The sequence below is a fragment of the Ornithorhynchus anatinus genome, chromosome 4, assembly GCF_004115215.2.
Source record: "Ornithorhynchus anatinus isolate Pmale09 chromosome 4, mOrnAna1.pri.v4, whole genome shotgun sequence".
Taxonomy (NCBI): Eukaryota; Metazoa; Chordata; class Mammalia; order Monotremata; family Ornithorhynchidae; genus Ornithorhynchus; species Ornithorhynchus anatinus.
This window is the reverse complement of record NC_041731.1, coordinates 91797349-91824930: the sequence shown is the minus strand read 5'-3', so window position 1 is coordinate 91824930 and position 27582 is coordinate 91797349. Positions and strand designations below refer to the sequence as shown.

Sequence of the window (27582 nt, the reverse complement as noted above, 5' to 3'; positions counted from 1 at the left end):
AGGGCCGAGGGAGAAGGTGAGCGAGGGGTCCACGTTGCGAGAAATGAGACGGAGGTACGGAGAGTTGAGAAGCAGTGTGCGGATTGGCTTGTGACGGGAGGATTTCAGCTGAATGACTGAGCCGTTCTCCCAGCTCCTGAACTTACTCCGCGGCAGTAATTCTGGCCCTTCGGAGAGAGAGCGCTCGAGGACCATTTAGGCCTCGCCGCTCTCCTGATATCCCAGTCAGTTCTCCAGCCGACCGACGGTACCGGTTTTTTGCCCCGGTTCGACTCTCTCACTAGCCGCTGACCTCACGTGCTGGCAAAATCCGGCCCCGCGTTTATGAAACGCGACGATATCCTCGGCCCGAGAGCACGCGGCCGTGACTCCGGTTTCCGCGTCGAGGGTCGCGGAGTCCGGTGTCGGTCCTCGCCCGGTGTTCAGAGCCGACGTTTGGCGGTAGAAGCTGCTGGGAGATGGCACCGGGAATCCGCGCTAGCGCGGATTCTGCTTCCAGTGCCCTACTAGGAAAAATCGGCGTCGTTTGGGAACTTGCACTTTATTCGATCCTCGTCTCTGACGTTCGGTCCGATCCCGGTTGAAGAAGAGCACACCGACGGTGTCCCCGGGAGAAAAAAAATGTATCAAAGAGAAGGTTAGGTTATTTGGTCTCGACTGGGTCGGAGATGCGCCTTTTCCTTCGAAACTTATATAACATGTGTCTTAACGGAACAAGGAGACGATCTGGAAAATGACGCTCGCGACGGTAGTGGAGGTCTCCGAACGTCCGGCGCTGCCGTCTCGCGAAAGCGTCGGGAAAGGGACGTCGGGCCGTTAACGGGTCAGGTGCCGCTATTGCCGGCATCCGTCTTCCTGTCCTCTGCTTGATCGGACCGACCGTAACCTTAATGACGGGGCGCCGGTCTTTCCCCGGTTTCTCCTGCCGGCCGTAAGTCGTCTGATGTATCGGCGTTCCCCCGGCTCCTCAGGATGGAGCTGGAAGAGATCCACTCTTCCTCTCTGTTCTCGCCCTGCTCGGTTTCTCTTCCGCAGTGAAGGTGTTCGGAAGTCGGGCGATTTAATGTGACGTCCCGAATGCCGATCGGTCCCGAGCGTTCGGTGCACGTGCATCTGGAAGATCGTCCCGTGTCGTCAGGCGGCGGGGCTCCTCTCCACGATAATCCAATGTCTCCTCCAATCCTACTTATTTACGGGCAGGGAAGTTAGGCACCCGGGCTGGGACTCGATCGGCCGTTCGGTGGTATTGGTTTATTTTTACGGTATTCGTTATGCACTCCTTTCGTGTCAGACGCCGTTCTAAGCCCCGGGGGAGGTGCGAGGTAATGAGGCCGGGCGCAGTCCTCCTCCTGCGTGGGGCTCACGGTCTGATTAGGGGGGAGGACGGGCGTTTACCCCCCCCTTTCACAACCGAGGAACTGAAGCACGGAGAAGTTAAGTGACTGGCCCAAGGTCACGCCTCGAGCAGTTGGTGCGTTCGGTCGTATTTTCTGATGGCTCCCCGTGTGCGAAGCACTGCGCTAAGCGCTCGGGAGCGTACATTACGACAATAGAGGGAGACATCCCCTGCCCACGGTGAGTTCAGGACCCAGGTCCTCGGACTCCCCGGTGCCCTTCCCGCTAGGCCGTGCTGCTCCTCGTATGATTGGGCTTACTGTGCCCTTACCGTGTGCAGGGCGCCGTCCCGAATTCCGGGAGAGTAGAACCCCACCGAGCCGCTAGACCCGATTCCTGCCTCCAACTAGCCTACAGTCTAGTGGGATCGACCATTCTGTACTAATGTAATAATGTTGGTATTTGTTGAGAGCTTACTCCGCGCGGAGCTCTGAGCACTGGGGTAGATACGGGATCATCAGGTTGTCCCACGTGAGGCTCAGACTAGAGGATCGGAGGGTTCAGAGAGCAGCGGGAGAAAGGTGACTGCGAACCTCCACTCGAACGGTCACAGTCGTCTGCGGGAGGGCCCCGTACGTAAAAACGTCATTTATGCCACCCCCCGAAACTCTGTAAAGCGGTGCGTGCCTCCACCGAGAGCCCAGCGAGGGGGGAATCCTGACTCCCGCGGCGACTTGCCGGGCAGAGGGGACTAAAACATGCGGATGCCCGGAAACCAAGTGCCCGCCTTTTCAGAATCACCGTCTTATTTCCGAATTACGAGAGGAACGCTTTGTTTTTTTTTTTAAATGAGAATGGTTCGTTTAATCATAATAATAATAATAATAATAGTAACGTTGGTATTTAAGCTACGTGCAGAACACCGTTCTGAGCGCCGGGGTAGATGCAGGGCAGTCGGGTTGTCCCACGTGTGAGGCTCAAAGTTAATCCCCGTTTGACGGATGAGGTAACTGAGGCACGAGCGACTTGCCCACCGTCACCCAGCTGCCGAGTGGCAGAGCCGGGATTCGAACCCGTGACCTCTGACTCCCAAGCCCGGGCCCTTGCCGCCGAACCACGCTGCTTCAGTGCGGCTTCTCAGGCGGGGGTGTCTGTTGAGCACTCAGTGCACAGCCGCACGCTAAGTGGTCAGCACGGTCCTCCGCACACAGTAAGGGCTCGGTAAATACGATCGCACGGACGGTCGGGAGAGGACAGCAGAGGAGTCGGTAGGTGACGTTCCCTGCCCACGACGGGTTTACGGTCTTGAGACGGAGATTAGGAAATTGTAAATAAGACGATTCGTGTGAAGTGCGCGCGCAGAGGGTCCCCGATGTTTTTAGCAGCTTGAAAACGCATCCTCTTTTCCCCCTGTCCATTTTTAGAGTGAACGATGCCAAAAGTTCTTAAAGAGCCCTCGGGGAACCAGAGGGATATCACCCTTCTTCCCGTCTTCCTCCCCAAATCGCAGGCAGTGGACAGGATTGATAGGGATTTTAATAAACCCCATCTTTTGGGGCCCAGGCGTGACCTACTAAGTATTTTCAGCTCAACTGCCGGAGGCTGCGTCGGTGGTTCTTTTCTTTGTCATTATTCCAGGGGCATAGAGGAGAGAGGAAGAACAGAAATCATAGTGATGTTAGATTTTTATCGGAAAAGGGCCGGAGCAGAGCACCGAGTGGATTCGGGAGATGGAAGGCCACGGCACACGCTCCTCTGAGTGGGCTTGGTCCCCGTTTGAGAGTTTAAATTAGACGGTGGTGTTGTCTGTTCGATTTTATTGTTAGATTTAATAATAATGGTGATGCTGTTGGTATTTGTTAAGCGCTTACTATGTGCAGAGCACCGTTCTGAGCGCTGGGGCAGATGCAGGGGAATCAGTTTGTCCCACGTGAGGCTCACCGTCAATCCGTATTTTACGGGTGAGGGAACTGAGGCACAGAGAAGTGAAGTGACTTGCACCCAGCCGACAAGTGTGGCGCGATGGACGGAGCGGGGCTTGGAAATCAGAGGTCACGGGTTCTGATTCTGGCGCCGCCACTTGTCAGCTGTGCGACCTCGGGTGAGTCACTTCACCCGTCTGGGCCTCAGTTCCCTCGTCTGTGAGATGGGGACTAAGACCGTGAGCCCCACGGGGGACAACCCGATCAGCGGGTTTGACAGGCGAGGGGACCGAGAGAAGTCGAGCGACTTGCCCACGGTCTCGTGGCAGGCAGGTGGGGGGACCGGAGTTAGAACCCGGGCTTCCCGGCTCCCAGGCCCGTGGTCTTTCCGCCGGGCCCGGGCCGTCTTCTCTTCTCCGCCCGATAGGATTGTGGACTTTTTCGCCCTGTCCTCGGCAACCGCGCCGGAGGGCCTCGGGACAGTTCCACCGTCTAGGCAGGTCGCGAAGGGGCGGTGGGGGAAGTGAAGAGACACTTAGCGGACCGGAGAGTGGACTTCACGTGGACCTGCGGGAGGCGGGTGACCCTGCCGAAAAACCGGACGCGCTCGCACCGCCCCTCTGCGTTCTCTCGAGGCGATACGCCAGAAGCACTAGCCTCGCATCATCTCCCTAATTTAAACGGGTTAAGAGGTCGGTTATCGCCGCGGCCTTTTAAGTCCCGGGCGGATTTCTGGAACCGTCTGCCGCGAGGTATGCCCCGGGCAGACGTGGCCAGCGTCTCCCAAGGCCTCCGATCTTGTGCAGGCCTCCCTCGGAGGGCAGGTCGCCCGTGTCACGTGTAGAATAGCCTTTCGGAACCGGGATTATCCGGCATCTCGGTCCACGCCGTCAACTGGGGGGGGACGTGTCTTGGGCGGGGACCGTGGAATGGGCGTCGAGGTTCTCGAAGGCCGAAGGACGCGCTCCTCGGTGACGGGAACTCCCGAGGGTCGGTCGTTCGACGGTACGCCGTGACGTTCCGCGACTTCGAGGAATGGGACCGTAAAGGGGCCCCCTTCCTTCTCACCTCGCCCCGCTGCGATCCGCGCTTCGTTCCGCTGCACGGATCGTCTGTCAACAGAGATGTCGGGTCCGGGTCCCCCCGCTCCTCGAGGCCCCCCAGTGTCTGCCCATCCTCCATCCCTTCGGATAGGAACTCCTCACCCTTGGCTTCGGGGCGCTCGATCGCCGTGCCCCGTCCTGCCTCGCCTCGCTCGTCTCCTCCTGCAGCCCGGCCCTCTCGGGCCGCTCCTCCGGCGCCAGTTCATTGACCGTGCCCCCGCTCTCGTCTCTCCGGCCCCCGTCTCCTCTTCCCCCCTCCGCCCTCTGGCCCGGAACTCCCCCCCCCCGGCAGGTACGGACCACCACTCTCTCCACCTCGGGAGCCTTCCTAGGGTCACGTTCCCCCGAGGGCGGCCCGGCGGGAAGAGCCCGGGCGTGGGAGTCAGAGGACGTGGGATCTAATCCCGGTCCTGCCACTTGTCTGTTGTGTGGCCTTGGCCGGGTCACTCCGCTTCTCTGAGCCTCGGTTACCTCGTGTGTAAAATGGGGGTTAAGACCGTGAGCGTCACGTGGGGCAACCCGATCCCCTTATATCCGTCCCAGCGCTCAGAACGGTGCTTGATAGTAACGAATGTGATGACTTCATTCATCCGACGGTATTTATCGAGCGCTTACGGTGTGCAGGGCACTGTACCGAGCGCTTGGAAAGTAGGGTTCGGCCACAGGTCGGTCGAGACGATCCCCTACCCAACGGTGGGCTCACGGTCTAGAAGGGGGAGACGGACGGACAAAAACAAGTAGAATTAAGGCTTTCGGGATTATTTCCCCGTTTCCTCGGATGTCCCCGGCACTTTCCCCGGGGTACCCACAACTTCCAGTTCTGCCCCCACCCAATGTCGTTCTTTGAAAAAATATATATTTTTCACCCGTTCTACAACTAGGATGGGGGAATGGGGCGGTCGGTGGCGATCCCCTCTCCCGAGCGTACACCGGGTCCTGCCTCGGTCCCCGCTGTCGTCCTCTGGACCGAGCTGCTTGTGGACAGGGAAGGTGGCTACCGACCCCGTCGTTCCGAATTGTCCCAAGCGCTTAGTTCAGTTCCCCGCTCCCAGTAGGCACTCCGTAAATACCACCGATCGATCGGTAGATCGACCGTGGTCCCTGGCGAGTTGCAAGCTGGGGAAGGGGCTGGCCCAGCCGATTTAAAAATAAATGCAGAGACAACACCCGGGAGGGGAAGAGAGGTGAATCTGTAGGGGAACGGGGACCGGATTTTGGGGAGACTGGAAATACTCGATTCAGGCTCGCAAATGAGCTTAGGCCTTAAGACCGATTCAACCGAGTAAAAATACCGAATGGGAACCCGGAAGGTCTACGGGTTTTGGAGGCCAAGTGGTTACGGGAACCTGTGCGTTTCACCGAACTGAGTTTTGAAGTGCTGACTCGTGTTCCCGTTGATGGAAAACGGTAAAGGTGGAGCTTTATCGGGAGAGCTACAGATAGCGTTAATCGGTCCGGATGGGATCGGTGAAAATCTAACAAGCAAACGGGTCTTTTCTTGGTAACAGTTTGTTTAAATCTCTTCGCCACCTTGATGTATATAAAGTAATTACTTTTTACCAGGATTTTATCCCGTCGTTAGTTTCCTTATTCACTGATTAACGGCAGAACCAACACCATCCTTCCCCGATTTACCCCGCGTCATTTTCGCGTTTTCAGTTTGAACGGTCGGTTATCCGCGCGAGCCTGTATTTCGGGGCCCGCTGTGGATCCGCTGAGACTTGTGCGCGGATAACGCGGTCCCGCAGATCCACAGAATCGGCTGTTGGTTCTTCGCCTCCCCGGCTCTCCGCCCCCACCCCCGAACACGCGCCGCTTGGTACCGATTTGCCTTTACCCGCCTTCTACCGAAATCCATGGAAAAGCTTTCGGAGAGCGACAGGTAGTGTTCGAAGGGACGGGGCCGGGGAGCCGTGCTCAGCACAGGAAATGAAAACATCGGCTGTGTTTGCCAGAGGTTCGTCATCAGCTAGGTCTTCTGGCCTTAGCCAAGCCGGGCGGAGGGCGGAGGGAAACGGGCCAGGCGGCAGGCACCGCCTAGGAGGCCGAGCTAATGGGATCGGCCTCCCAGGGGCCGGAGAAGTCAGAAGGGAGAGAGAGGGGCAGAGCCGCCCGATGTTTCCCTCTCTGAGATTTCCCGTCTGCGGGGAGAGTCCCAGCTGCGTCTGACACCCGCCTTGAGAAGCGGCGTGGCTCAGCGGAAGGGGCCCGGGCCTGGGAGCCAGAGGTCGTGGGTTCGGATCCCGGCTCCGCCACTCGTCAGCCGCGTGACTGTGGGCAAGTCACTTCACTTCTCTGGGCCTCGGTTCCCTCATCTGGAAAATGGGGATGAAAACAGCGAGCCCCACGTGGGACAACCTGATTACCTTGTACCACCCCCCCCCCCCCCCCCCCCCAGCGCTCAGAACAGTGCTTGGCACACAGTAAGCGCTTAACAAATGCCATTATCATTATAATCCCAGGTGGGGGATCTGTTATTCATTCAATAGTATCTATTGAGCGCTCACTATGTGCAGAGCACTGTACTAAGCGCTTGGGATGAACAAGTCGGCAACAGATAGAGACGGTCCCTGCCCTCTGACGGGCTCACGGTCTGATCGGGGGGTGACGGACGGACGAGAACGATGGCAGTGAATAGAGTCGAGGGGAAGAGCGTCTCGTAAAAACGACGGCACCTGTGTGCCGAGCACTCTGCTGTGTACTGGGGGGAGATGCGGTACAATCAGATCGGACACAGTCGCGGTCTAGGAGGAAGGGAGGGGACAGGTGACATGTCCCTAGTTTACTGTTGGGGAAACTGAGTCCCGGTGAGATTTAGTGACTTGCCCGGGGTCACACAAGCAGGCGAGAAGTGGAGCCACAATTAGGACCCAGGTCTCCTGACTGCCGGGCTTGCGCTCTTTCCTCTCGGCCCGACTTTCTCTACCACGCTCTCACCCTTTCAGCGTTTTCTCCCGTTCCTTTACAGAGTTCTCCTGGATGAGGAAAGCGTTTTCGCTCGAGTAGTAGTCCAAAGGATTATTTTTATAAAAATTTCAGTTCTGCTTCTATCCTCGTTTTTTTTTTTGAAATTGAAAATGACTACACAGATCGTGGGGATTTTTTTTTTTTTTTAACCAAAAAGTTCCACACTGTAGGCCGTAAGCCCTTCTAGACTCTAAGCTCGTTGTGGGCAAGAATTGTGTCGGGTTGTGTTCTGCACATAGTAATAATAATGTTGGTATTTTTTAAGCGCTTACTGTGCGCAGAGCACTGTTCTAAGCGCCTGGGGGAGATACAGGGTCCTCAGGTTGTCCCTCGTGAGGCTCACGGTCTTCATCCCCATTTGACAGATGAGGTAACTGAGGCCCAGAGAAGTGAAGCGACTTGCGCATAGTCAGCGCTCAGTAAATAGGACCGACGATGATGACGTGCCCTGTTCCTCCGAGGATTGTAGGGTTAGGTCCGGGAGTCGGGAGATCCACGTTAGTTTTATTAGGCATCTGTTAAGCGTTTTTCATTTAATTCGTTAAGCATCTGTCAAGGTGCTTCGCCTACGCCAAGGCACCACGTGGAGCCCTGAAGGGATAAACGGTTCAGACGCAATCCCTGTCCCGCGTGAGCCTCACAGTCTGAGAACGGAGAGGAGAAAAGACACGTAGTGAAGAGAGGAGCGTTTGCAGATACGAGCGTCAGAAATGAAGGACGGTAAAAGTCCCGTAGATGGACGATGGTAGAAAAACTCAGTACTGGTATCCACCCACCCTCCCCGCTTTCCCCACCGAGCTGCCCTCCTCCCATAACAAACCCCACAGAGCCTTCCTGATTGGGAACGACTTCGACAACCCCTCCGGCCCTCGAGAAGGAGCGGCGAAATAGTCCCCGAGTCTCTTCGGGGAACTTAGGTGGTTTCCGTTTGTACACGGAACTCTGTGGAGGGGGTAGGACGCGTCCGGAAAAAATCACCTCACCCTTTTTCGGTCGCCTCCCCCCCTCGTGCCCCTCCAGCTAACTCACGCGAGCCAGTGGGGTTCTTTGAGAAGAATTTTTATTTCGTGAAACCGCGATGCGGAGGTTACGGCGAAACCAACTGAAACGATGGCCTCGTGGCCTGAGAGAGTCGTGCACCCAAATTGTCCAGTTTTCCCCCAAGGGATGAGTCGCCTCGGTAATTATAAATCGCTAAATCTGCTCCCCAGGGTTATTGAGAAAATGCATTCCTACTTTGTGAAATGAGAAAGTTTCCGTCTTTATAGTGAAATCAGAATTTTCACCTTCTCGGTCGTTCCTTCCCGGTGTCGGTGCTGTCTCTTAAAATCAGTCGGTGGTAGTCATTGAGTGCCGACTGCGTGCAGAGCACTGGACTGAGCGCCCGGGAGGGCACGGTCCGGAAGGCACGGGCCCCGTCCGGAGCGAGCTTACGGTCCAGAGGGGAGACCGCGCGTCACCAACAGGAATATTGGGACGGTGCCGTTCCGGCGTGGTTTCGGATCAGGGTTTCTGCTTTCGCCCCGCCGAGTAGAGGTGGTACCCATCCGTCGCCTGGGTTAGGAGGACGGAGGGAGGCAGGGACTCCTGTGGCACGCGTACGTCGTTTCAGGATTGTCACTTTCATGGAATTTGTTCAAGCTCCTACTATAATAAGAACGACAGTAACGATTCTGGTATTTGTTTAACGTAGCGCTTCCTATGTGCCGGGCACCTACTAAGCGCTGGGCTGGATGCAAGCAGATCGGGTCCAACACGGTCCCTGTCGCACGTGGGACTCGCGGTCTCAATCCCCATTTTACAGATGAGGTAACTGAGGCCCGGAGAAGTGAAGCGACCTGCCCCGGGTCATCGGGCGGCCAGGTGGCGGGGCCGGGATTAGAATCCGGCCCGCCGTGCTGCGTCTCGCTGTATATCGAGCACTGGTATGAAACCCGGGCTAGACACGAGTTAATCGGGTGGGCCGCGGTCCCCTAAGCGGCGTGGCTCGGGGGGAAGAGCCCGGGCTTGGGAGTCGGAGGTCGTGGGTTCGGATCCCGGCTCCGCCGCTTGTCAGCCGTGTGACTTTGGGCAGATGGCTTTACTTCTCGTCGGGGCCTCGGTTACCTCATCTGTAAAATGGGGATGAAGACCGTGAGCCCCATCCGGGGCGACCCGATGACCTTGTATCTACTCCAGCCGCTTAGAACAGTGCTTGGCACATAATAGGAGCTTGACAGATTTTAGAGAAGCAACGTGGCTCAGGGGAAAGAGCCCCGGCTGGGGAGTCAGAGGTCGTGGGTTTGAATCCCGGCTTTGCCAGTTGTCGGCTGCGTGACTGTGGGCAAGTCACTTCACTTCTCCGGGCCTCGGTGACCTCGTCTGTAAAATGGGGATGAAGACCGTGAGCCTCGCTTGGGACAACCTCGTTACCCTGTATCCGGCACTTAGAACAGTGCTCTGCGCATAGTAAGCGCCTAACAGATGCCAACGTTATTAGTCCATGGGGCTCGCGGTCTAAGTAGGGGAAGAATAGGTATTTAATCCCCGCTTTCGGTGGAGGTGACTGAGGCCCAGAGAGGTTAAGCGGCCAGGTCCTGCGACTCTCAGGTCCACGTTCTTTCCGCCGGGCCGCGGTGCTTCAGTTTCTGGTTCTTTCCTTCCTCCGCTTCCCGGTCGGTGAGCGGAGAGCGACGGCGATCGGCCGGAGGTCTGCGGGTCGTAGCTGCCCTCTCCCGTGTGTGACCCGCGGAACGTATTTTGCCGAAGAGCCACGTACCCTCATCTCGAGGCGAGGCGTGGAAGGGAAACGCACCGAACCTTTTCCTTCACTTAGGTCAGAAGGTTCTCGCGGATGAGACTGCGTCCCTGTTAGTACTCGAATCATTTATTAGAGCCAGTGTACCTCTTTCGGGAGACGAATTACGCCGTCCTCGTTGGCGCGTTCTCCATTACGGGTCGGGTTGGATTTTATCCGCCGCGGGCCAGGGCTTCGCAGGTACTTGGGTCACCTCGTTAGCGGGAAGTGGCGAAATTAAGGCGAATAATAATGCCGACGATATCTGTTAAAGGCTTGCTGCGTGCCAGGCACCGGACTAAGCGCCGGGGTGGATGCAGACGGATCCGGTCGGACGCAGTCCCCGTCCCGGATGGGGCTCACGGTCTCGATCCCCGTTTTGCAGATGAGGTCGCCGGGGCCCAGGGAAGTGAGGTGACCTGCCCGAGGTCCCCCAGCGGACAGGTGGCGGGCCGGGATTAGAACCCGTGGCCTTCTGACTCCCAGGCCCGTCCTGTAGCCGCTACGCCGTGCTGCTTCCCTTAATATTGTAGCCGCTCCCTTATTGCAGGGAAGAGCGGATAATTGTATCTACTGAGCGCTTACGGCGCGGAAAACACCGTACGTGGGCTCGGGAGAGCACAGTATCACTGAGTAGATAGACACGTTTGCCTGCCCGTGACGAGCTTACGGATACGGCTTTAATAATAATGCCGGTATCTGTTAAGCGCTTACTTTGTGCCGAGCGCCGTTCTAAGCGCTGGGGTGGATACGGGGTCATCGGGTCGTCCCACGGGAGGCTCACGGTCCTCACCCCCGTTTCACAGACGAGGGGACCGAGGCACCGAGAAGCGAAGCGACTGGCCCGAAGTCACACAGCTGACAGGTGGCCGGGCCGGGATTCGAACCCACGACCTCTGCCTCCCAAGCCCGGGCCCTTTCCACTGAGCCGCGCCGCTTCTCGCCGCTCCTCTGAGCTTCAGGGAGGCTCAGACGAATTGAGAAGGCATCCGCTGATGTGACTCTCTGTCCAGACACCAGCAGAAGCCAAAAAACAAAAAAACCCTGCGATGTGGGACTTTTTTTTTTTTTTTTTTTTTTTTTTTTTGAACTGGTGAACTAAGCCAATATTTGAGCTCCGTTCAAAGGAATCGAATTCCATTTTAAATTCAAAATACATTTTCAAAGAGCCGCGGTCTTATAAGAAAAACCCAGTACTGCCTCGTGTTCGGGCCGGAATGCCAGTGGGGGAATTAAGGAACCATCCTCTGACAGCGTGAGCCTGTCTGGACTCAGTCTGCTCCGCCGTTGGAAGCCCAGGAGCTCTAGATAGTCATAGAGAAGCCGCGTGGCTCAGTGGGAAAAGAGCCCGGGCTTGGGAGTCGGAGGTCATGGGTTCGAATCCCGGCCCCGCCGGCCGTGAGACTTCGGGCGAGTCACTTAGCTTCTCTGTGCCTCGGTTACCTCATCTGGAAAACGGGGATTATGACCGTGAGCCCCGCGTGGGACCTGATCACCCTGGATCTACCCCGGCGCTTAGAACGGTGCTCGGCACATAGCGAGCGCTTAACAAATACCAACGTTATCACTGTTGTTATAAAAGAAGGTCTTCTTTTAACGTACCGTTTTGGAAGGTCACGGCTCCGGCCGACGGAAGAGCTGGGCGGCCCCGTATGGGGAAACGACGGCGAGTCCCGTCTGCCGGTGCATTTCCCGAAACCCCGGGGGATTGAGCCTTAATCGAATCCTTTCAAAATTTCCCTTTCAGCGCGCTCAAGCCGTTCTTCAGGCTGTCACGGCCGTGCAGACCGCGAACACCCCCCTCAGCGGCACCACAGTCAGCGAGAGCGCGGTGACTCCAGCCCAGAGTCCGGTATTGAGAATAATTATCGACAACATGTACTACCCCGTAACCCTTGATGTTCTTCACCAAGTAAGCCAACTTATCGTCGTGATTGTCCGTGGAAGCTTGTCAATGAACTCGATTACACATCTTTCTTCTTTCTTCCTTTTTCTTTTTTTTTTTTTAAAAACAGATATTTTCCAAATTTGGTGCTGTTTTAAAGATAATCACATTCACAAAAAACAACCAGTTTCAAGCTCTGCTGCAGTACGGTGATCCAGTAAATGCCCAACAAGCAAAATTAGTAAGTCATTGGCTTTCGGTGGGGGTATCGATGTTTTTTTTCCTCCCCCTAAAATTCGTTGTACTTTGCAGATGTATCATTTTATAGAACCGTCGTACACGGACGGTCTATCCAACGGGAAATCCGGTATTCAGAGAGATTGAGATCCGAGGTTAAATAGCTAAAAATCAGATTTCTATTAGACATCCTTTGCATGGATTTAGGAGATCACTATAACTTGAGAATCAGGAAGCATGGTCCGCCACTAAAAAAACAAACATTCAGTCCGTCTCACCACTTCTCCCCACTCCACCGCTTGCCCACTGACCTCTGCGGCAGACTCGGGAACGGAATCCCGTGGTCCCTGCCTTCTCTTTCCCCGTCTCTGCCTCCTCTCCCCCTTCTTCCTGACGCAGGCCTTCGGTTTCATCAAAAACTTGTACTCTGTTGAGTACGCGATGGGAATATCGTGAGATGAATTAGAAAATCGGGATCCCGATACCGTGATTTCGTTCTGGCCTCTTCCCTCCGTGACTCTCTCCTGTCCTCCTTTTCCTATCATTACTATTCTCCTTCAGTTGTCCTCGTTCCTTCTTTGCGGCATGCCTTTGTCTCCCTCGATTGGAGACCCGTTGGCCGTGTTTCCCTTAATTAGAGACCCGTTGGCTGGTGAAGTGCTTTATTTTACCGTCGTGCTGCTTCTATCGTCCGTCACCTACCTCCTCGCTTTCCCCGCCACCGTCCCCCCCCCCCCCCCCCGGGCCAACCGAACCTCTGGAACAGTTCCTGTTCCCGGAGGCTCTGTGGATTTACCCAAACCCCAGCCAGCCAGGGGCTGGACTTTTTCGAGCCTCGGGAGCATCCGGTATGAGACTGATCTCCGATCTGTAGATCGTCCGATGACTCTGTTGAGAGTCCTCAAGAAGACTCTGGAGGTGAACTCTGATTATTTTGCTCTTTCCACCCCTGCGTCCACCTTCTTCCAGGTAAACCGTTCAAGCCGCTTTGCCAGCCGATGGGGCGCCATCTGGGATGATGATGGCTTTGGGGAGCTTCTGAGTAAGGCCGGGAGGATAACCTCGCAAGTGAGGCAGTGAGTCTGGTTGGCAGGACTCGGAGGTAGGGGATGGGTGGAGGGCGAGCCGGGATCGCGGACCACATAGTCTGTCACCAGATCCCGTCGGTTCTAACTTCGCGACGTCGCTAAAATGCCCCCTTTCCTCTCCATCCGGCTGCTACTTTATGATCCGAGCGCTTGTCCGGTCGCCCAGCCTCCTGCCTCTCCCCACTCCGGTCCGTGTTTCACGCCGCTGCTGGGGTCGTTTTTGTGAAGAAGAACAAAACATTCAGTCCCTGTCTCACCGCTTCTCCCCGCCCCACCAGTTGCCCATTGACCTCCGCGGCGGACGGAAACTCCTCACCGTCAGCTTTCAAGCACTCAGTCAGCTTGCCCCGCGACCTCCCTCTGTCCTGGAACTCCCCCCCCCCCCCCCCCGTATATGTCAGATCACCGCTCTCCCCACCACCTTCAAAGCCTTATTAAGGTCCCATCTCCTCCAGGAGACCTTCCCCAGCTTAAGCCCTCTCTTCCTCAGCTCCTCCTCCCTTCTGCGTCCTCTACGCGCCTGGATCTGGGACCTCTGGGGCATCTGGTGTCTGCCCCACCCTCAGCCCCACACGGCACCTAATGCGCGTTTCTATAAATTATACATGAGAAATGATTACAGTAACGTCTCTCTCCCTCTCTGGACCGTAAGCCCCCTGCGGACACGGAACAGGGCTGAAAACGCATATCGTACTCTCCCAAGCGCTTCGTCCAGTGGTCCGTGCGGAGGAAGCGCTCAGCAGATACCGTTGACCGATTATTTATCGACCGGTCGTTAGACCTCAGCCTGCCAGACTCCACAGGCCTCATCCCCCGCTAGCTGTTCCTTAACTTCTCTGTGCCTCGGTTACCTGCTCTGTAAAATGGGATCGCGAGCTCCGCGTGGGACAGCCTCCTTACCTTGTATCTACCCCAGCGCTTTAGTACAGTGCCCGGCACATAGTAAGCGCTTAGCAGATGCCGTCGTCATCATTAGTGATACAGTTAGCGGGCGGGGCGAGTTCCATTTGGGACCGGACTGGATCCAGAGCGATCGGAGTCGGAATAAACGGGAAGGTCACTTTCAGCGCCTGGAGTTCAGAGATAGAGCGGGAGCCCCTGGGTTCGCCTGACCGGCGGAATAGAGAATGTCGGTACGGTGATAGTAAATCTAGGAGCAGAACTACGAGGCCCAAGGGGAACAAATTAAACGGACAGACGAAGGTATTACAAAAGAGGAAACTTCTAATAATTAAACGTAGCGGCTATTTAACTGAATAACCTCGAGTGAAACGTAGAGCTCCCGATCCCTCTGAGGAATGATACGGGCCGAAGGTTGTGGTCAGGTGATTGTGGAAGTAGCAGACAGCGTCGGTTGAACTTGCGTGTTCTTCGCGGCACCCAGAGCGTTGAAATCAAAGATAAAATTCCCATTAATGAGGATGATGATAATTAATAATGTTGGTATTTGTTAAGCGCTTACTATGGGCAGAGCACTGTTCTAAGCGCTGGGGGAGGCGCAGGGTCATCAGGTTGTCCCACGTGAGGCTCGCAGTCTTCATCCCCATTTTCCAGATGAGGGAACTGAGGCACGGAGAAGTTAAGTGACTTGCCCGCGGTCACGCAGCTGGCAAGCGGCGGGGCCGGGATCCGAACCCGTGACCGGCTCCCAGGCCTGGGCTCTTTCCACTGAGCCACGCTGCTTCTCTAATGAAACACAGGCATGATTTTTTTTTTTTTTTTTTTTAAAAAAAAAAGGGGTCAGCCGAACAAGGGTAGTTGTGATACGAATAAACTCTCCCGGTGCCTTTGAGGTAGGAGTCTCGGAGGTTGGTTTCCAGATAGAGGAATACAGATGTGTGATTTGTATATTGGCAAAACAGGCTGTGGAGGAGATTGTACCAGCGGGTGTTACCTCTGTATTCCTGTCCCCGTGTGGGATCGGACTTGGACTAGGGGTCCGGGGCGACCGTGGTGGGTATATTAATTATGGTAATTGTAAATAATCGTGCTTGCTATATATTAAGCGCTTACTATGTGCCGGGCACTCTACTAAGCGCCGGGTGCATACCAGGAGAGAAGGCGGATCGTAGAATCTCCGTGGGATGCAGAGGTTCTAGAGTGACTCCCAGGAACCTGCAATCGGTAACCCAGATAGTCACGTGAACCAATCCGTCGGGATGCTTTTTTTTTTTTTTTCGGTAGTGGCGTTGGTTAAATGCTTACTCTCTGTCGGACCCTGTTTGTAAGTGCCGGGGTAGATAGAAGGTCATCGGGGTGGATGGTCAGAGCCCATAAGCGATCAGTCAGTGGCATTTTTTCAGCGCTTATTGTGTTGTTCCGTTTTCTGCCTTGGAAAAATAGCGTGCCACTTCCCGGCTCGCTCCTCACTCTCCTTCCAACTGTGTCGGCTCCGTTACGGTCGTCCCCGCTGACTTGATTCCACGTGTGGGCAGCTTCGGTGGGTCCGGAACTGACCTCCGTGACCTGCCCCAACCTCATAGTGGCAGGTTCTGTACTCTGATCGGTTCCTTTGCGGAGGTTCTCCGTCCTGAAGCTTCGGGACCGAGGCTCATCCCTTGTCCTCCTGGGAACTACCGTCGTCGTAGATAATGTCTCGGATCTTGCCGTCCGACTCCGCTTCTGTTTCCCCCCCGCTCGTTCGCTCATCGTCTCTCTGCCTCCTGTCTAGCGCTTCGGGGCGTTAAAGGTTGCCTGCGGTCCGTATATTGAATTTCGCACACCGAATGGTGCCTCAGGTAGTTTCTCCAGTACCAGGGTATTCTACACTTTGCCGCTCAGATAATTTAACTTTACCGACAGCAGTTAAGCTCTCCCCTTGAGGCAGCGGTCCTCTCCAAAGAGCATTGTCCTTTCCTTCTTAAAACCTTTCCTTCCTGTGTATCTTGGCTTAAGAATTTAGTCTTTAACGTAGATATACTTTGCCTGAGGCAATACCAGCAAATGCAGGGTAGCCACAGCTAACCGTAGCTTACCAAAAAAAAAAAAATCTATTTAGTTCAATTTATTTTTGCCCTTGGATATCCCCCCACCCCCCCCCCACCCCGATCCTTTCACTTAATTCCCTGGTCAGAGGGAACTTGAACTGTGTTGAAGCCTTACGGGGGAAAGTTAGTTTGGATTGGTATTTTCTAAATACAGCCCTCTAGACCTTGAGCCCGTCGTTGGGTAGGGATCGTCTCTATTTGTTGCTGAATCGTACTTTCCAAGCGCTTAGAACAGTGCTCTGCACACAGTAGGTGCTCAGTAAATACGATTGAATGAATGAATGAATGAATCCTACATTTCGAGGCCATTACTGCGTTATTATAATATCTGTTAAGTGCTTACTAAGCATTTAGCATATCATCTAAATTAAATTAGATAATCTATATTTAAAGAAATTAAATTATCTAAATTTAAATATTAAATGTTCTAAGCACTGGTCCCAAGCTAAGACTAGTCCCGGTCACGCTAATAGTGTGGCGGATTTAGCAGGAGAGACGCCCCACGTTGTTTTGTGTTTTTTTTATCGAAGCCGTTCATCCCATGCATCCTCCAGAAAATTCCTATCCGGTAAAGTAACAAACGATAGAGGAAGGCCTTGTGGCTAGCGGTGTTGGGAAAAATCATGCCATAAAACCTAATCTGTTATTTTTTCATTCGTTCGATCGTGTTTATTGAGCGCTTACTGTGTGCGCTTGGTTAGTTAAACGACAGTTAAAATAACACATTCTTTTTGGCTAATGAAGTAGTGGCGTGTCCCTGATTGCTACAGTTCCTATCAGACACCAGTCTGGAGATTAAATATAGTTCTTTAATTGATCAAAACAACTTCAACATTTGTATTTTTCCAATAATAACTACGGTATTTGTATGATCGTTAAGCGCTTACTAGGTGCCAAGCACCATTTTAAGCGGTGGGGTAGATACAGAGTGATAATCAGGTTGTCCCACGTGGGGCTCACACTTCTAATCCCCGTTTTACAGATGAGCTAACTGAGGCCCAGAAAAGTGAAGCGTCTCGCCCGAGGTCATACAGCAGACGGGCGGCGGAGCCGGGATTAGAACCCACGGCCTCTGACTCCCAAGCCCGGGCTCTTTCCACTGTGCCGCGCTGCTTCTCGTTCCATTATGATGCTTTTGTCATTCCCTTTCGCAGGGACGGCTCGCTGTTTCTCTCCAAGCAGTCAGTCAGTGATCGGTCTCTACTGAGTGCCAATCTTGCGCGGTGCCGTGGCGGTATAGGCGTCTGGGAGAGCGCGGTAGAATTAGAATGAGGTAGCCAATATCTGTAATATGTGTTTTCAGTTTAGATTCATTATTTGTTTGTGATGATCCCTGTCTTTGACATCGGCCTGACAAGTTTTTTGTTCATGCCTGCCCTTCCCCTCTGGAAAAAATACGCACTAATAATAATAATAATAATAGCGTTGGTATTTGTTAAGCGCTCACTATGTGCCGAGCACTGTTCTGAGCGCTGGGGCAGATACAGGGTGATCAGGTTGCCCCACGTTAGGCTCACAGTCTTCATCCCCCTTTTACAGATGAGGCCTGTACTTGCGTACCCATGTTTGTACTTTATAGCGCTTTGATTCATATTAACGTCTGTCTCCCCCTCTAGGCTATAAGCTTGCTAAGGGCAGGGAATGTGTCTGCTAATTCTGACGTACTCTCTCAGCCGCTTAGTACAGCGCCCTGCACGTAGTGAGCGCTCAGATACCCCGATGGATGGATCGGTAGGTGAGAGATTAGTCAGGGAAGCTTCCTGGAGGCTTTTTGAAAAAGCGTTCCCTCAGATGTGAAAGGGGAGGGAATTCTGTGTAGGAGGAAGGATGCGAGGTTTCCTTTTTTTCCTCCCGGCCTGCCTGTCTCGGGATTCTCAGTCTCCTCCATTTCCTGGGGACAGCAGTCACCATCTCTGAGGCTCACACACCAGCCCGGGCCTTCTAAGAGAGGCTAAAAGCCCAGCCTGTCGATCACGTCCCCGTCCGTCTGTGCCGTTGCTGACAGACAGTCCCGATTTACATTTTAGTATACGCCTGGCCTTTTCAGCTTCCGCTCTTAATCAGATTAGGAGCGCCGAGTTAAGGCGGCCGCGGAGAACTCCCCAGAGGAAAAGAACTCGGTGAGAACGACGGAGAGGAGAAACCGGCGAAAAGATGAATACGGGCTTTTCTTTGGCTCTTCGACGCGGCATTTTTAAGTGGGAGGCCTTTCCTTGCGCGGAGAGATAAAAATAATTCCCAAGAGTCGTTCGGAAAGTTAACTCCCGACGTCCGGACAGTCGGTCGGTGGTATTTATCGGTTCCCTACAGAATGCGGAGTCCTGTACCAGCCACTTGAGAGGGTACAACAGATGCGAGGCCTACTTTCCCTGAACTCAAAATGCTCACAATCTAATTTCTTTTACTTTTCTTCTCTCAGGAGGTACGCATTAATATTCCCAATCTGGCTTCTGCGCCCTTGTCCATTCATCTCTAAACTGTAAATCAATCGATCGCCTTGTGCCGAATCCATTTTAATATTAAATTTAAAGAGAAATTCCATAATTTGCTCGCCGCAGTCGTCTGCAAGACGGAGAAATCGATCAGTTTCCGTTACCTGGCTCGTCGCGATTTCACAAAGACGCGATAAGCGCAGATTAGTTGATACCGGAAGTCTTATGAAGGAAAGGAGAGCCAAAGTTTAATTATTCCAGGTATTTTAGTCGTTTCAGTACTTCCAGTCTCATCTCCTGTTTTTCCACGAAGCAATTCTTAACTGAAGCCAAAACCCAGGCTCCCTTACCAATATTGTTGGATTCTGTATACTTACCTTGCATTACCTGTTTATGCCGTACTACGTGGGATTGGTGGTAATTCCTTTCATTTCTTCCCATTTTTTCAGCCTCTTGCCATCATTTTCTTTTGAGTCTCCTTTTCCTCGTATTTTGGTACCACGCCCGGCTTTGATAGTGTAGTTCTTCCTCTGGCTCTAATTGTCCGTAAATGATTTTTGCACCTATTCCACCATTACCTTGTAAGCCTAAGAAAAGTGTGTTTTGCTATTGGCGTCCTCTCCCGAGCACTTAATAAGTAGCCCCCAGGGGCTCATTAAAAATCTTTGATTGAGTAAATGATTTTCTCTCTCCATTCCAAAGCTCGAATCTGATCGTAGGGTTTACGAGCCATTTCAGTCTTAATCCCCATTTTACAGATGAGGTAACCGAGGCACAGAGAAGTTAAGCGACTCTCCCGAAGTCACGCAGCCGATAAGTGGCAGAGCCGGAATTAAAGCCACGATCTCTGACTCCCAAGCCCGGGCTCTTGCCACTGAACCACGCTGCACAAGATAATTGGCACCTCGATAATCAACGATTTGTAGCAGTGGTTTTCATCAGTTTAAAATTCAGCAGCTTAAAATAGCTTAAAAACCGTAAAAAGGCAAATCTGGAAGAATTTTGCGTGAAAAATCAAAATGTAAAAAAGGGACAGTTCATAATGGTTTAAAATCTATTATGCATTCAGTTTTTATAGTTTTTTGACCATAAAACTTGAAATTTATGTTCTCAATTCCTTTTGTAAATAGTTTTTCTTGTCAATTTTTTATTCATGTTTAAAAGTTTTGTTTTATGGCTTTTCATAAAGCACCCAGTCATAGTTTAATTAAGCCGGTTTGGGAGTGACTGGAATAATGGCTATTTTTTTAGCGATGGCTGGTAACCGCAAGTAACCGCGAGCCTTTTTGTACGTACGTATTTATACGGCTCATCTCAGAACAGATTGGTACTATTTCAAGTGTAACAGAACCTATCCTGTTTTCTTCATTCAGAGTTCTGGTATTTTGCAGACTCACAAGGTTCGATCACTACGTCTTTATTCACAAAATCGGCACGACGCTTTTCCTTTTAACTCGTTAAGCGTTAAGCCCCGATGTGTTGTTTCGAACGTACGTTGCATTTCCATCAAGGAGAGGGCTTTGGCGTTCAGAACGGTAAGACCGTTTGCGTGAATTGAAAGTCGTAGACCCTTGGGCAGCTTCGATGGGTTGCTTCCTCCCTAACAAGATATTCTACTCCTGGAGAATTCTATCTCTCTGCTTGAGTTATTTTCAGTATTCAAGTATGTAAATGTTGTTATTGAGGATGAAAATCAACAGTGTAAGAAATACAACAATGGCATTGAAGTAGTAGAAATTAGGCTCTCCTGCATCGAAAGGAAGAATTAGATTCTTAGTCTTTCAGCCACAGGCTCGTTCTGCTGCTGAGCACACTGTATTCCTTGACTCATTCCGAATAGAGTACGTAGGTGGGCAGTCCTCACCGTTCACAGATTTTGCTCCTTTGTGGTTTATCGTTTTCGGGGCCACTCTTGAGAGTACCTGACTCCCCGTTGGAGTACGTCTCTTTGATTCCTTTCCCCCCCCTTCGTAACCGTAGAAAGACTGGGCTTGCTGCTGCAGCAGCTTCACAGACCAGTCCTAATCCATCACAAGATGCGTCTTACTCACACAGCATTACCTGACAGTGCCTGGGTCCTGCACACCGGCCCTACTTAAACCTCGTTTCCCCATAAAAGAAGCAGCGTGGCTCAGAGGAAAGAGCCCGGGCTTGGGAGTCAGAGGTCCTGGGCTCGAATCCCGGCTCTGCCACTTGTCAGCTGTGTGACCGTGGGCGAGTCACTTCGCTTCTCTGTGCCTCGGTTACCCCGTCTGTAAAATGGGGATTAAGACTGGGAGCCTCACGGGGGACAACCTGATGACCCTGTAAATACCCCAGGGCTTAGAACAGCGCTCTGCACGTAGTAGGCGCTTAACAAATACCGACGTTATTATTATTATAAAATGTTCGGTTAGAGGAGTTCTACCTAAAATGCGTTTCTTCATTGCTTCAAGTTATTCTTCATTCTCAGATCGGTGGGGATAACCATTCCCCTTCGACTGGAGATTTGTCATTCGTGAATCCGCAGTTTGATTCCGTTGGAAGATAATGGCTGCGAGACGCCCCGGCCGTTATACGCATTACAGATCTTGGGCTCTCTTGCGTGTTAGCGCAGTATAAAATTAAGCGGGGAGGCATGATTCCCATCCAGATGTGTCAGAGTCGTGACTTTACCGAAGGCGGTGAAGCGTGATTAGTGCTGAACCTTCCGGATGAAAGGTGTTAGGTTTGATCCTTCAGTTGTGACCATCCTTTCAGTTACTGGTGACTAGTGGAAGCGCTCTGGCAGAAGCAACGAAAGTACATCCAGAAGGTTTGGTGGTGGCCACCGACTATATAAATGTCAGAATCGCCACGCGCCTGGATCGCCAGTTCGAAGGCGTCGAGTCCGGCTTAGGTCGTTTGGCTGTCCGACGTGTGGAGTCTGCGCGGGAGTGAGTAAGCACGTGTTTTTTCGCAGCCCTCTTCTAGAGCAGAAACAAAATTAGTCTTCGTGTTTATTGAGCACTTACTGTATGCGGAGCGCTGTGCTAAGCGGTTGGAAAAATTCAGTATAACAGATCTGGTAGACATCCCTGTTCACAAGTAACTTAGTCTAGAAAGGGAGACAGACGTTAAAGTCAGTAACAGGTAAATGCTGCGGGGTTGAGAGTGGGGTGAATAAAGGATACAGATTCAAGTCTGAGGGCAATACAGAAGGGAGAGGGGAGTAGAGGAAATGAGGACTCGGTTGGGAAAGGCCTCTCGGAGGAGATGTGATTTAAATAAGGCTTTAGTAAGGAGGGGGGAGTGACAGTCTGTCAGATATGAAGGGGGGGGGGGGGCGGGAGTTACAGGTTAGAGGGAAGATGCGCATCGCCAAGACCCGCCCTTCCCTCTCCATCCAAATCGCTATACCACTATACCAGATCGGACTCACCCAATCCCGCCTGGACTACTGCGTCAGCCTCCTTTCTGACCTCCCAACCTCCTGCCTCTCCCCGCTTCAGTCCATACCTTACTCCACCGCCCAGATTATCGCTGGACGGAAACGTTCAGGGCGCGTCACCCCCCTCCTCAAAAATCTCCAGTGGTCGTCTCCCCAGCTCCGTATCAAACAAAAACTCCTCGCTCTTGGCTTCGGAGCTCTCCGTCACCTTGCCCCTTCCTACCTCACCTCCCTTCTCTCCTTCAGCACTCGGCTCCTCTGGTGCTAATCTTCTCACCCTGCCTCCATCTTGCCTGTCTCACTGCCAACCCCCGGCCCGTGTCCCGCCTACACCCTCCCTCCTCAAATCTGCCGAACAATCATTTCCCCCCTTCAAAGCCCTATTGAAGGCACACCTCCTCCAAGAGCTAAAGCCTCATTTTCCCCTTTTCCCTCTGCTCCTCCGCCTCTCCCTTCCCATCCCCACAGCACCGTACTCGTCCGCTCAACTGTATATATTTTCGTTACCCTATTTATTTTGCTAATGAATTGTACATCGCCTCGATTCTATTTAGTTGCCATTGTTTTTACGAGACGATCTTCCCCTCGACGCTGTTTAGTGCCATTGTTCTCGTCCGTCCGTCTCCCCCGATCAGACCGTGAGCCCGTCAAACGGCAGGGACCGTCTCTATCTGTTGCCGACTTGTTCATCCCAAGCGCTTAGTACAGTGCTCTGCACATAGTAAGCGCTCAATAAATACTATTGAATGAATGAAGAGGACTTCCCGTATTAAGCCCCACTTTTCTTCATCTCCCTCCGCGTCACCATGACTTGCTCCCTTTGCTCTCCCCCCTCTCCCTGCCGCACAGCACTTCAGTGTGTTTGTGTGTGTGTGTACACACACACACGTACACACACACACACACATATATATTTCTAATTCTTTATATTAATGCCTATTTTACTTGTATTGACGTCTGTCTCCCCCCGCCTAGACTACGAGCCCGTTATGTCTCTCTTTATTGCTGTGTTTTACTCTCCACACACTTAGGACAATCCTCTGCGCACAGTAAGCACTCAATAGATATGATTGAACGAATGAATGTGGGCAAGGGTTTGGCAGCAAGGTAGATGAGATCGAGGTACGGTAAGTAGGTTGGTTTAGAGGAGCTAAGTGAAGTTGCTAGTTGTAGTAGAAAATCGGAGAGGTGAATTAGGAGAGGGCAAGGAGATGGAGGACTTTCAAGCCAATGGTAAGGTATTTCTGTTTGATGTCGGGGTGGGTGGTCGGCCACCGGCGGTTCTTCGGGAACGGAGAAACGTGGACGGAACTTTTCTGTAGGAAAACCATCCGGGCGGCAGAACGAATGATCGTCCGGAGTCCGGAGCAAGGGGGCTGTGGCAGCAGTCAGGGCGAAACAGAATGAGTGCGTGGATCAGTGTATCGGCAATTTGGATGAAGAGGAGAGGGCCTATTTTAGTGCTGTTTTGAAGGTAGAACCGACAGGATTTGGTGACCGATTGCGTATGCGTGTGCGAATTAGAGCGACGTCGAGAACAATGCCTAGGTTACGGCTTGTGAGAAACAAAACGGCTGGCATTTTGCCGGTGAGAGGTGGTGGGTAGGAGTTTTACGTGGTGGGTAACCATAGGTGGAAAGACTTATGAGTTGCGAAGTAATGGGTACTACTGAAGAGAGAGAATTTGTCCCGTATCCTTCAGGGGTGTAAAATTGCCTGAGGAAGAAAATGTAGGTTGCAGGCCAATTAAACCATGAGAGAGAGAGAGAGAGAGAGAGAGAGAAACCAAACTCGTGCACCTTCTTCCCCCTTAATCCTTTTTTTCCACACCGTATTCCTTTTCCAACCTTCCCGTTTTCTCCACGTTAGCTCTTTTCTCTTCCTTTGCTAATCCCCCGTAATCTCTGTTAAACTCACTCTCCTGTTCATTCTGTATTAGGAATCTTGCCGGTTATCATTTCTTTGCCCATAATCATTCTAGAATGGGACCAATCACGACCTAGAGCAGTTCACTGTAGGGAGGGACGTGTGTAAATAACTGGCTGACTTGAGTGATGCTGACCCCAGTGGCCACCAAGGTGGCTACTTTGGTAACTGCCTGCCGAAGTCCCGGGACTGACGCTCTTTCGTCTCTCGATGAAAGACTCCGGGACGGCCGTCAGTAAAATACGGTATCCCTGCTCGGAAAAACCACGGTTTGGGGAAATCGGGAGAACCTGCTTGGTTCCAGTCCCTGTTGGGCATGAGGCTGGCTAACGGGGGGAGTTGAGGGGGAAGACCACACCTGCTTTCACAATATGCTGCTCCTCTCACCACCTCCTCACTCAGTGTAGTCCATATTTCAGCAGAAACTCCACTAGCGGGGATGAGGAAGTGAAAGCGTTTACCCAAACCAGTGGCGTTATAATCTGTAGAGATCGGCTTTCCCGAAGCCTCAGGATCGGCTCACCGGTCATTCCTGACGGGAGACTCCATCATATCAGTTTTCTAAATTTGGCATAAAGCAACACTTGAATTTTATGTAAGATGTGTCAACGACTGCAATGAAGTGTTCTTAGCTTGATATTGGTCAATTCAGAATACCCTCTAAAGTGAAGCAGCTGCCAATGCTCCGTTAACCAGTTTTCTCATTAGGAGAGAACATTTAATCTGAGGTTAGGATGGTGGAGAAATTAGCGCCCAAGCATTCCTCCGTTTGCGAAAGGAACCGCAGTTGGACGAAAGACCTGTAAATCGGTCTTACTTGGAACGGTAACTGTTGTGTAACGTCACTCTAAACAGAAGAGCTTTCACGTGACAGTCTCCCAATTATCAGTTAATTAGCACCATCCACCAATTCTTGATTTGGAAAATAAAGATGATCTAATTAAACTCCACTCCCCGGTAGTTGAAATGATATAGAGGATAGCACATGGCAGATTTATGCTGAAAAAGGTGTTCCCCAACCTCGAATCAGGGGGCCGTTACTACATACGACGTAATCAACCTTTTAAGTAGGTTGAAATAAAGAGTGCCAACTGAAATTTTCACCCGCCTGTAAAATTTGCTTGGGGCCCAGACGCACGTACTGACTGTCAGCTATTTGTAAGACTGGTTCTAATGTAACCGGTCAGCGGCTTCGACGTTCATCCATTTCGTTCATTTCCATGTTGGGCGTTTGAGGAGAGCTCTACTGATTGTTTTACTTTCCTTGTGTTGAAGGGCCAGTGCCGTCAATTTCTTAGATTGTCAGCCCAGCTTACGTGAGGTGACCCTGTGGAGCAACCTAAACGAGTCATTCCGGATGGATCTTTGTTTTTGACCCCGAGTCGTCCGTTTAGACAGCCTCCGTAGAGTCAATCTACTAGATAGTGCTCCGTTCTTTATTTCATTTAGATGGTATCGATCCAGTTATCAGACTGCCTTAACTTTACTTTGTATATTTTTTACAGGCTCTGGATGGTCAGAATATCTATAATGCTTGCTGTACCCTAAGGATCGATTTTTCCAAACTGGTGAATTTGAACGTTAAGTACAACAATGATAAAAGTCGGGATTACACCCGACCGGATCTTCCGTCTGGTGACGGACAGCCGGCTCTGGACCCGGCTATCGCCGCAGCGTTTGCGAAGGAGACGTCTCTTCTAGGTATGAATCACTTGGCGAGAGCGGTTTTTTCCCACGTTCCGAAAATGGGAAAGTCTCAAATGGTCATCCTTTGAATGAGCCGGTCATTCTTAACGTCAGAAAGTTGTCTGTTTCTCGATGATTTCTGTTCTTCCCAGGTGAAAACGCAGATGGAAATTATGATTCGGACAGAAATGTAGAGGCCTTTTCAGAGTTTGGCAGAAGAAGTGAAACTAAAGATGTTCTCTGAAGGCAGGATTCACGAGATTTCAGCTTCGTAGAGTTTACGTGTACTTGATCTCCTGGGTTATTATAAATTTTATGTTTAGTATCCCGATGACGTTCTGCGGGGCTGACTTAGTTTCAGACAATATGCAATCATTTAGCTCCGGCAGACGGAAAATATGCCACGAAACAGACCTGTCTTGTTTCCATTTTACATATTGTGTTCAAACAAATTGAAATAATAGGAGGGGATATTTATAATATTTGGGTACGTATCTTTTTAATTTTGTCTTTTTTTAGTGCTTGACTCTCGTGGCAATTAAGCGAATACGTAAAGCTAGAATCTCCGGGTGTTTTTTTCTTTTAGTTGTTGCTTTAGGATATCTTTCTTCATTACTCCTTCCTATCGAGATTCGTTTGATTCAGATTGAACCGTAAGATTGTCAGCTACTACGTATTTCACTGCGTTCACTGAATTATAGATGAGCAATCTGTTTTCCGCTAGACTGAGTTCCGTCGTTAAAAAAGCAAGATGCGTACAGTAATGTTCAGTTAATGCAGGCGTGGACAGAGGCATCTACCTGTCCACTGTAGGCACCTAGGAATCGTCTCGTCTCAGCGCGTAGTTTCGCATCTCTATCCGCCTCATTTCAGATGCCGCCCGGCACTTTGCGCGGGAGCGGAAACGGTCTCGGGACTATCGCTTATGTGCTGTGTCGGTTGTCCGGTTGGGCTCCCGGGTTCCTACCGGAACCAGTACGGATGCGGCGGCGGCGGCGGGGGACTTCTTTCCGCATCCCGCCGCACGACGAATGGCTCTGTCCCCGGTCCGACTAAGATGTAAAAGGGAGGATTCGAGGGAACCCGGTGACCGTCCGGTCCTGGCCGGGCCCGGCTCTGTACCAACCCGGTCTTGCCCTGAGGGATTTCTGGCCCCAAAAGCCGGACTTAAATCGTGCAGGGCTCTAATCCAGTGTTCGCGTAAAGAGCTCTAGGAAAACCCCGCCCAGTTGGAGCGACCAGTCCTGACCCAGTGAAGGTAAATGAGGCCAGTCTCTGTAGATTTGGGCAGTGATTTACTATCGTGTGCGGCACACCCTCTTGCTAATAAATCATCATAGCCCTGCCTTAAAGCAGTTTTGGGCCATAATAGAGTTGCAGCAATACGGTTATTAAGCACGTACCGTGTGCCTAGCACTGTACTGGAGATCAGTCGATCGGTCGGTCGTATTTGTTGAGCGTTTCCGGTGTCCAGAACGCGACCCTAAGACTTGGGAGAATACGTTACAGGGGAATTGGTAGACACATGTGTAGCTTACAGTTTAGAGGGAAGGAATACCCAGGTGGGAATGAGACGCTTTATTTGTCCCTCTCGGGGACTCCCAGTCTGAAAATAAAAAGGGGGAGAGGGGACTGGTGACAGAGAGAAGGAGAGATGAAGCAAAACACTAAGGGGACATAAAGGCGAAAGCACCCATCACTGGGGTGCTGCAGCTAGAGGAGCAGAATTTCAGGCTCCTCGCCGCCCAGAGTCCGCAGCCGCGTTGACTGCCACGGCGGTAGCCGCCACGGCCTCCCCCCGGAGGGTCTGCGGAGGCGGCGCTGGGCCG

General features: G+C 52.2%; 1 protein-coding gene across 4 annotated transcripts in view; it reads left to right on the top strand.

The window, feature by feature from the left end:
• The window catches only part of PTBP2 (polypyrimidine tract binding protein 2), a 96342-nt gene that overhangs the window by 46032 nt on the left and 22728 nt on the right, over nucleotides 1-27582 (top strand). For all 4 annotated transcript variants that reach the window (XM_029063640.2, XM_029063638.2, XM_029063637.2 and 1 more), the window contains exons 6-8: nucleotides 11851-12015; nucleotides 12119-12229; nucleotides 25573-25768. In XM_029063640.2, coding sequence (XP_028919473.1) covers nucleotides 11851-12015; nucleotides 12119-12229; nucleotides 25573-25768 — 472 coding nt within the window. The remainder of the gene's footprint in view (nucleotides 1-11850; nucleotides 12016-12118; nucleotides 12230-25572; nucleotides 25769-27582) is intronic.